General features: G+C 46.1%; 1 protein-coding gene across 1 annotated transcript; it reads left to right on the forward strand.

Annotated features, from left to right (window-relative positions):
* Window positions 1-410: 410 nt before the first annotated feature.
* On the forward strand, window positions 411-9,653 carry LOC112255784. The gene is made up of 5 exons (XM_042325285.1): window positions 411-2,259; window positions 2,924-3,126; window positions 3,665-3,755; window positions 3,900-3,958; window positions 9,415-9,653. Exons 1-5 carry the CDS (start codon window positions 1,156-1,158, stop codon window positions 9,554-9,556), a joined length of 1,599 nt encoding a protein of 532 aa, XP_042181219.1. The 5' UTR covers window positions 411-1,155; the 3' UTR covers window positions 9,557-9,653.
* The last annotated feature ends 458 nt before the right edge of the window (window positions 9,654-10,111 follow it).

A 10,111-nucleotide genomic window follows, 5' to 3' on the forward strand; every position in this document is an offset into this window, starting at 1 on the left:
TGCGACTCACCAATCAGTGACTCTGTCATCGGTTCACCAGACTCCTGCTGGGAGGGCCATCCAAACGAGGCAGTGACTCCAGACAGGTTTGTGGAGAGCCGTAGCGATGGGTCGCTATGCGACAGCGGGCTATCCTGGGACATGAGCATCCCTCCCTCTACCCCCCACGGGGTCACGCCTGACCTGGAGGAACCGTTGCCCTCAGTTATGGGGCTGACAGGGAAACCCCAGGATGGGGAGATGTTTGTTGACGAGGCAAACTACTCTCTAAACTCGTTGGTGAGCACACAGGACAGATCCAGAACACGCCCAGAGAAAGAGGAGGACGGGGGGGAGAGAGAGGAGGACGGGGGGGGAGAGAGAGGAGGACGGGGGGGGGGGAGGAGGACGGGGGGGAGAGAGAGGAGGACGGGGGGAGAAAGAGGAGGACGGGGGAAGAGAGAGGAGGAGGAGTATAACTACACTCTGGACCTGAGTGAGGACAAGGCAGCCAAGCAGGAGCCTGATCAAAGAGAAGGAAATAACAAGTACAGGTCAAGTACAGGTCAGAGTAACAGCGTTAACAAGGAGCAGGGGTGGCCATCTTTAGAGCTCTCTGACGATCCTCAGGAAACTGACTCTGACCAGAAGGGGGAGAGTGTGTGTGAGGGTGAGAGTGTGTGTGAGGGTGAGAGAGGAGGAGCTGTGTGTTCTCCACAACATGAGAAAATCAGCCAATCAAAGCAGGGCTCTGACATCACACATCAGGAGACCTCCGACCTGCATGAAGAGCCCAATCAACGGGACACTGTCCCGGAGACAACAGACAGGACATCAGAATGTGCCAAGAAGGAAACGGCGGAACCATCTAGAGATTCCAGGAAGGCTGGAAACCCTGAGGAAGAGTTAGCTAAGGAACATTCTGATAAATCAGAGGGTCAAAGTGATGTGACTGACAGAGTGGAGACAGAACACAGACAGACTACTTCTCTGTCAGAGAGGGACAGCGATGGGGAGCGGTCCCTGGAGGGGTCAGAGGAAAGGCACAAGCAGGTCACAGAAGAGTCTGAAACACAAGAGAAGATAACAGATGTTCAGAACAGCCACGTAGAGTCACAGGAGAACACTACGACACAGGTTGATGATGTCACAGAGTCAACGCATCCACAACCGTATATGGAAATGGGACAGAGTCGGACCATCCTGGGGGGCACCTCAGAACAATGTCTGGACCCGGTGGAGCAGAGCCAAACTGGGACAACTCCTGCCTGCACAGATGGTGGGCAGAGTTCCACACTCCTAACAGGGGCCGGTAAGGAAGGGATCCTGAGCCCAGAGATGGAAGCGGAGGCTGGGAATGAAGACATGTGTGGGCACCCTGGAGATTGCTTGGTTGAGAGGACTGGAAAGTGTGAGAGAGCCTCTTGTGTTGGAGATGCTGACGTGAATGTAGTAGCTCCTGAGGAGAAGAGAGTCGCAGAAAAGGAACATGACTGGGTGGATGGGTCTGGGACCACAGACAACACAGAGACCGTAGTGGAGGTCCCCCATCAGTGCACGCCAGTTTCCATTATACCCCTTGACATGGTGTACTACCCCCACTATGACGTCCCCATCTCCCAGGTGATCGAGGCTTTTGTGGAGCCTAACCCTGAATCGGTGCTCACTGGGCTGGTTCCTCAGTCTCCTCTCTTTGACACAAACACCCAGAGCCAGGCTGTACTGCATAGCCAGGAGGAGAGAGACTCAGAGAAGGACACAGGGGATCATACTGATGGCGGTCATAGTGAGACAGAGGCCTCTGCTGTTGAAGAGACAGGGGACAAAATGGCCGACACAGAACAGAGTGAAACCAAGCCTGTGAATATGACCTATACAGACACTGAGAGGAGAAGTGCTTTGGAGTCTGAAAGTGAACCAATGGACTTGTTCTATACAGACAGTGATGCTGGCGAGAGTTCTAGATCGGCCCTTGAGGAGCCAATGACAGTGAGCGACACTCTGGAGCCAATGGATCTGTTCTACCCGGATACAGATGATTGTGGCCCTGTAGAGGAAGCAGAGAACGACGTGGAGACCTCGCCGTGGTCCTCCTCCTTCAGCAAGTCAGTAGAGACCTGGCCCTCAACCTTCAGTGTGGCAGCTCTAAAACCAGCACCGTCCTCAGAACCAGAACCACTGCCAGAGACACACACACAGATACACACAGACTCACACACACACAACACGCTGTATCAAGAAGAACTCTGCGAGGTGTCAACCACACAGGAGCAGGATAAGGTAATACAGTTTTTATGGAAGTGTGTGTGTGCGTACGTCTTTGTGCAGTGATCTGACCTTGTGTATGTACATGGTGATCCAAGCAACATCAAAACGCTGTGACATTTCTCACATACACAGTAGGTCAGGTCACTGTCTCCATGTAATTCCATTGTGATAGTCTGTCTCAGATTCCATATATGGTGAACTACTTCCATCTGAGATGCAGAGAGATTATGACGTATGGGGCCCGGGTCAAAAGTAGTCCACTATAAAGGGAACTGGATGCTATTTGGGATGCATCCCTGTGTCTGCACTTATTATCGTTATTACCATGTCATCTAGTTTTTCTGGGAGTTTGATAATGTATGTAGTGTTTGTTGCTGTATGTTCTGACCCAGATGTCAACCACCATGAATGATTGATAGGCCAGAGGAGCAGAGGAAGATAGATGGTGTATTTAGAGAGCACTGCGCCGTGATATACCCTCTGAATCTAGATCACACCATCTGCATACCAAGCTCATATATTTATCAGTCATTTTGTACGCTTGGGCCAGTGAATCAATCATTAGAACGTGATCAATGAGTTAACGACTTATAGAGTAGTTAGGTGTTAGAGAATTAGTGATATGTTTATGCTACTCTACAAGTCTCCTTTATCCCAACACCATCCACATTACCAGGAGATTGAGGTGAGAGGGGGCTCTGGTGGATCAGACCCCCAGGAACGGTGCTCCATGCTGGGTGAGCAGACGGCGGGAGACGGTGCTGTGGTGGAGGTGGAGACCCACCGTGGGCCTGCTGAGAGCAGTGATCTCACCATGACTGACAAGGAGAGGCCTGGCTCTGCTGCTGCTGCTGCCAGAGAAAGCAATGAGACCGTGAGGTAGGAGGCTATTCTTAGCCCCCCTGGTTCAGAGGAGGCTTCGTCCCAAACGACACCCTACTCCCTCTTATAGTGTACTACTTTTGACCAAGGCTCTGCACAAAACTAGTGCACTATGATAAAAATACAGTAGGTTTCATTTGGGGCACAGCCTGAGAAACTCAACAAAATTACAGCAGTGAAGGACATGACTGTTAGAGCAAATTGCCTTAAAAGTACTCTGGCTGGTCATAGAAATCAGTAGAGGCTCCAAGCAATTCAAGCAATGACTGATTCTGAAATGTTTTATAATAACACTCAAGGGTCTTTTTCCTCTTGGCTTTAATGAGGGAAATGTACTGTATGTTACTTACTGCATGTCGTTGCGCAAACAATAGCTGTAGAAACATGATGTTGTCTTTGTTCTGAATGAGAGCGTTCATACATTTTTAATCTAGCAGAAACATAAACATAGAATAAACCCTCTGTCACTCTCTCTCTCTGTCACTCTCTCTCGCTCGCTCTCTTTCACTCTCTTTCTTTCACTCTTTCTGAACAGAAGGAACGCTGACAGTGATGGAGCCCTAGATGATCAGTGTTCTATGTGTTTTACTCCTCTCCACAAGAGGAAGAACAATGGCTCCAATGAGGTTTGTGGCAAAACATCTCAGATATTTTGTAAGGTAATAGAATTGTTACCTGTATAATTATTTTACCATTTGAGGAGTTACCTGTTATTTTATCATCATTACTCATGTGTTATGGATTGTAATACTCAACCCTCTGTCCCATAGAACGACAATCAGAAAAGTTTGGCATCCAGCCGAACTCACTGTACCAAGTCTGACACCAGGTATGAATAAGTCAGTAGGTACCTAGCCCTGAAGGGCTGGGTGGTGCATGGCAGTTGTAGGCTCTTCACTGCAAAACAGTGGTTTGTTGCACGAACCTTTGCCCTCTTCCTCTTTTGTCACTGGGTGGGGTGTGGCTCGTCATCTAGTTGTTGCCATGACAACCCTCTTGTGTGAGTGTTGAGGCATCACAGGAGTCTGAGGGTGTTTTCAAATATAGTCCTCTGTAAAATAACTGATCTCAGTCCTCTTTAAAGTGAACTCTGGGGTAAAAAAGGTGAAAGAACTCAGTCCTCTTTAAAATAACTGATCTCAGTCCTCTTTAAAGTGATCTCTGGGGTAAAGAAAGTGAAAGAACTCAGTTCTCTTTGTATTCACACTGCCCTTGAGGACTCAACTCTTTTGCCAGTTCACTTCACCTATTTTGTGATCCGAGTCTTCTTTGCAATCACATTGCTATGTTTAGAAAGGAAACACGATCTTTTCCCAACATTCACTCAGTGCACTCTGGATTTTTACCATGTGCAGGACAAGCCATTCCATCAGAATGTGTTATCAGACAGCTAGATATACACTATATATACACAAATATGTGGACACCCCTTCAAATTAGTGGATTTGGCTATTTCAGCCACACCAGCTGCCCAGTCAACTGTAAGGGCTGTTATTTTGACGTGGAAACGTCTAAGAGCAACAATGGCTCAGCCGCAAAGTGTAAAGCCACACAAGCTCACAGAACGGGACTGCCGAGGACTGAAGAGTATAAAAATCGTCTTTTTAAGAGCTAGAATAGATGTTGTACCCTATGTTGTGGTTCTCACCAGATATATTGTCTTCTCACACTATTCAAACCCCAATAAAATAAACAGCTTCTGAAGTGCTCTCAGCCTATAGATCACATATTGCAAACAAATCATCTGAACTAAAAACTCCACACATATTTAGGAATATCTGTGCATCCTTGACAATCGCTAATCAATATTTAAAAAAAAACAGCACACATTTTATTCTGCACATCATCTTTTCTCTTTTGTGGCACCAATGGAAACAGTGTTGCAGTAGTCTAGTGTGAGGGGTTATGGCAGGGGAAACAGTGTTGCAGTAGTCTAGTGTGAGGGTTTATGACAGGGGAAACAGTGTTGCAGTAGTCTAGTGTGAGGGTTTATGACAGGGGAAACAGTGTTGCAGTAGTCTAGTGTGAGGGTTTATGACAGGGGAAACAGTGTTGCAGTAGTCTAGTGTGAGGGTTTATGACAGGGGAAACAGTGTTGCAGTAGTCTAGTGTGAGAGTTTATGACAGGGGAAACAGTGTTGCAGTAGTCTAGTGTGAGGGGTTATGGCAGGGGAAACAGTGTTGCAGTAGTCTAGTGTGAGGGTTTATGACAGGGGAAACAGTGTTGCAGTAGTCTAGTGTGAGGGGTTATGACAGGGGAAACAGTGTTGCAGTAGTCTAGTGTGAGAGTTTATGACAGGGGAAACAGTGTTGCAGTAGTCTAGTGTGAGGGGTTTATGGCAGGGGAAACAGTGTTGCAGTAGTCTAGTGTGAGAGTTTATGACAGGGGAAACAGTGTTGCAGTAGTCTAGTGTGACAGTGGGGTTATGGCAGGGGAAACAGTGTTGCAGTAGTCTAGTGTGAGAGTTTATGACAGGGGAAACGGTGTTGCAGTAGTCTAGTGTGAGAGTTTATGACAGGGGAAACAGTGTTGCAGTAGTCTAGTGTGAGGGTTTATGACAGGGGAAACTGTTACAGTAGTCTAGTGTGAGGGTTTATGACAGGGGAAACTGTTACAGTAGTCTAGTGTGAGGGTTTATGACAGGGGAAACAGTGTTGCAGTAGTCTAGTGTGAGGGGTTATGACAGGGGAAACAGTGTTGCAGTAGTCTAGTGTGAGGGTTTATGACAGGGGAAACAGTGTTGCAGTAGTCTAGTGTGAGGGTTTATGACAGGGGAAACAGTGTTGCAGTAGTCTAGTGTGAGAGTTTATGACAGGGGAAACAGTGTTGCAGTAGTCTAGTGTGAGGGTTTATGACAGGGGAAACAGTGTTGCAGTAGTCTAGTGTGAGAGTTTATGACAGGGGAAACAGTGTTGCAGTAGTCTAGTGTGAGAGTTTATGACAGGGGAAACAGTGTTGCAGTAGTCTAGTGTGAGAGTTTATGACAGGGGAAACAGTGTTGCAGTTGTCTAGTGTGAGAGTTTATGACAGGGGAAACTGTTACAGTAGTCTAGTGTGAGGGTTTATGACAGGGGAAACTGTTACAGTAGTCTAGTGTGAGGGTTTATGACAGGGGAAACTGTTACAGTAGTCTAGTGTGAGGGTTTATGACAGGGGAAACAGTGTTGCAGTAGTCTAGTGTGAGGGTTTATGGCAGGGGAAACAGTGTTGCAGTAGTCTAGTGTGAGGGTTTATGACAGGGGAAACAGTGTTGCAGTAGTCTAGTGTGAGGGTTTATGGCAGGGGAAACAGTGTTGCAGTAGTCTAGTGTGAGGGTTTATGACAGGGGAAACAGTGTTGCAGTAGTCTAGTGTGAGGGTTTATGACAGAAACAGGGAAACAGTGTTGCAGTAGTCTAGTGTGAGGGTTTATGACAGGGGAAACAGTGTTGCAGTAGTCTAGTGTGAGGGTTTATGACAGGGGAAACAGTGTTACAGTAGTCTAGTGTGAGGGTTTATGACAGGGAAACAGTGTTGCAGTAGTCTAGTGTGAGGGTTTATGACAGGGGAAACAGTGTTGCAGTAGTCTAGTGTGAGGGTTTATGACAGGGGAAACAGTGTTGCAGTAGTCTAGTGTGACAGGGGAGCAGTAGTTATGACAGGGGAAACAGTGTTGCAGTAGTCTAGTGTGAGGTTTATGACAGGGGAAACAGTGTTGCAGTAGTCTAGTGTGAGAGTTTATGACAGGGGAAACAGTGTTGCAGTAGTCTAGTGTGAGAGTTTATGACAGGGGAAACAGTGTTGCAGTGAGTCTAGTGTGAGAGTTTATGACAGGGGAAACAGTGTTGCAGTAGTCTAGTGTGAGAGTTTATATGACAGTTTATGACAGGGGAAACAGTGTTGCAGTTGTCTAGTGTGAGAGTTTATGACAGGGAAACTGTTACAGTAGTCTAGTGTGAGGGTTTATGACAGGGGAAACTGTTACAGTAGTCTAGTGTGAGGGTTTATGACAGGGGAAACTGTTACAGTAGTCTAGTGTGAGGGTTTATGACAGGGGAAACAGTGTTGCAGTAGTCTAGTGTGAGGGTTTATGGCAGGGGAAACAGTGTTGCAGTAGTCTAGTGTGAGGGTTTATGACAGGGGAAACAGTGTTGCAGTAGTCTAGTGTGAGGGTTTATGACAGGGGAAACAGTGTTGCAGTAGTCTAGTGTGAGGGTTTATGACAGGGGAAACAGTGTTGCAGTAGTCTAGTGTGAGGGTTTATGACAGGGGAAACTGTTACAGTAGTGCAGTGTGAGGGTTTATGACAGGGGAAACTGTTACAGTAGTCTAGTGTGAGGGTTTATGACAGGGGAAACAGTGTTGCAGTAGTCTAGTGTCTGAGTGTTTATGAGGGTTTATGGCAGGGGGGAAACAGTGTTGCAGTAGTCTAGTGTGAGGGTTTATGACAGGGGAAACAGTGTTGCAGTAGTCTAGTGTGAGGGTTTATGACAGGGGAAACAGTGTTGCAGTAGTCTAGTGTGAGGGTTTATGACAGGGGAAACAGTGTTGCAGTAGTCTAGTGTGAGGGTTTATGACAGGGGAAACAGTGTTGCAGTAGTCTAGTGTGAGGGTTTATGACAGGGGAAACAGTGTTGCAGTAGTCTAGTGTGAGGGTTTATGACAGGGGAAACAGTGTTGCAGTAGTCTAGTGTGAGGGTTTATGACAGGGGAAACAGTGTTGCAGTAGTCTAGTGTGAGGGTTTATGACAGGGGAAACAGTGTTGCAGTAGTCTAGTGTGAGGGTTTATGACAGGGGAAACAGTGTTGCAGTTGTCTAGTGTGAGGGTTTATGACAGGGAAACGGTGTTGCAGTAGTCTAGTGTGAGGGTTTATGACAGGAAAAGTGTTGCAGTTAGGGTAAACAGTGTTGCAGTTGTCTAGTGTGAGGGTTTATGACAGGGGAAACAGTGTTGCAGTAGTCTAGTGTGAGGGTTTATGACAGGGGAAACAGTGTTGCAGTTGTCTAGTGTGAGGGTTTATGACAGGGGAAACGGTGTTGCAGTAGTCTAGTGTGAGGGTTTATGACAGCGGAAACAGTGTTGCAGTTGTCTAGTGTGAGGGTTTATGACAGGGGAAACAGTGTTGCAGTAGTCTAGTGTGAGGGTTTATGACAGGGGAAACAGTGTTGCAGTTGTCTAGTGTGAGGGTTTATGACAGGGGAAACAGTGTTGCAGTAGTCTAGTGTGAGGGGTTATGACAGGGGAAACAGTGTTGCAGTAGTCTAGTGTGAGGGGTTATGGCAGGGGAAACAGTGTTGCAGTTGTCTAGTGTGAGGGGTTATGACAGGGGAAACAGTGTTGCAGTAGTCTAGTGTGAGGGGTTATGGCAGGGGAAACAGTGTTGCAGTTGTCTAGTGTGAGGGGTTATGACAGGGGAAACAGTGTTGTAGTTGTCTAGTGTGTGGTGCAGGAATATTGACAAGGGAACCTGGGGAACTTTGTGTTCACATTGCCCTAACACTCCTTTGGAGTGTTCACACTGCCCTAACACTCCTTTGGAGTGTTCAGACTGCACAAAAAAAGGTGTGAAACACTGTGATATTTGACTGATATCATCCCTCCTGTTGTAATAGTGTGAAACGTTTAAATCATGAAATAATCTACAGCCCTCTGGGGAGGGAGATGCCAGACAGATAGTCTGCGTCCCAAATGGCACCCTATTCCTTTTGTAGTGCTCTACTTTTGACCAAGGCCCATAGGGCTCAGCACAGGGAACAGGGTCCCATTTAAGATTCAGCTATAGAGGTATCTGGTATCGGGTGCTCAGGAACAAAGGTGTTATGTTAGTAGTTATTAGGAGGAGCCAGGAGTTTATCCTTAATATGTGACCTGACTATAGAAACCATCAGGTCCTAGTTATAGCTATGTAGTTTATAACTAGGGCCCATAGTTTTTCCTAGTAATATCCAAACATCCGGACAAATGTATATTATTAATATCAGACAGCTGGGTAACATGAACAACACTTCAAGGAAAATGTAACGGACAGCTGTTCTACGGGATAAATGAAATCCATCATGGGCTTTTGTTTTGGTATCATTAAAGAAGCCGAGCAGCTTTTTATATGCTAAACCCTTTTTATTTAACCTCTGACCCCTTTTACTACCATGAATAGTAGCTCTGCTGTTGATGTTGACATAAAGAGATAAACTCTCAAGTCTGTTTAGTTCTGTTGACCTTCTGCTAAACCCTGTTCTCTCTGTGTGTGTGTGTGTGTGTGTGTGTGTGTGTGTGTGTGTGTGTGTGTGTGTGTGTGTGTGTGTAGCTGGAAGAAGATACAGATTCCAATGTCATTGACAGAGTACTACGTTCTCCTGCTGCTGTGGCTGGTCCTCTACTGTCTGTTGGTGCTGCCACAGATCCACTACAGAGACCTGCCACACCTTCTGCTCAAACTGGGCAAATGAACACACACACACACACACACACACAGACAGATACACACGTCATGTACATGTCACACACACGACACATACACAAGCACGTACACACATACACACACATTCTCACAGGCATGCACACATACACACACACTTTGCTATGTTCTCCAGTCAACATTGTCCCTCATTCATATCGGCCCTTACCCTTTTCCTTTCAACACATTTCATATCCACAGCAAATTAAGGCTTTTTTTAAATTCCAGAATCATTTAAAGGTTTTTAAAGATTCTGCTCTTTGGCTTTTAATGTGGCTTGAACTGATATGCTTACATTGTAAAGAAAAAGCTCTAACTCTGTATGTTTCTCTGAGTTTATTGATGTACAAAGAGAGACGTCTTGTAAGAGTCTGTAGGATTGTACAGAACACATTCTTTTAAATGTTTTGTTTTCTGCAAAGAGTTTGAATACAGTTTATGAAGCTTTGCAGTGGGCCCATTTATGTAAATGTTGTGGAAAAACATGTTTCAGATTCATCCCTTTATGTCATTTTAGAATTTACACAACGTTTGATAAGAAAAAGTA

Source organism: Oncorhynchus tshawytscha, linkage group LG08 (genome assembly GCF_018296145.1).
Source record: "Oncorhynchus tshawytscha isolate Ot180627B linkage group LG08, Otsh_v2.0, whole genome shotgun sequence".
Lineage (NCBI taxonomy): Eukaryota > Metazoa > Chordata > Actinopteri > Salmoniformes > Salmonidae > Oncorhynchus > Oncorhynchus tshawytscha.

What these genes read in the sequence shown, in the direction of transcription:
- LOC112255784 (XM_042325285.1), top strand. Translation starts at nt 1,156, where the DNA reads ATGGAAATGGGACAGAGTCGGACCATCCTGGGGGGCACCTCAGAACAA. An exon ending in CCACACAGGAGCAGGATAAG is followed by an intron (nt 2,260 to 2,923) that starts GTAATACAGTTT and finishes CCACATTACCAG; the next exon opens with GAGATTGAGGTGAGAGGGGG. An exon ending in GAAAGCAATGAGACCGTGAG is followed by an intron (nt 3,127 to 3,664) that starts GTAGGAGGCTAT and finishes CTTTCTGAACAG; the next exon opens with AAGGAACGCTGACAGTGATG.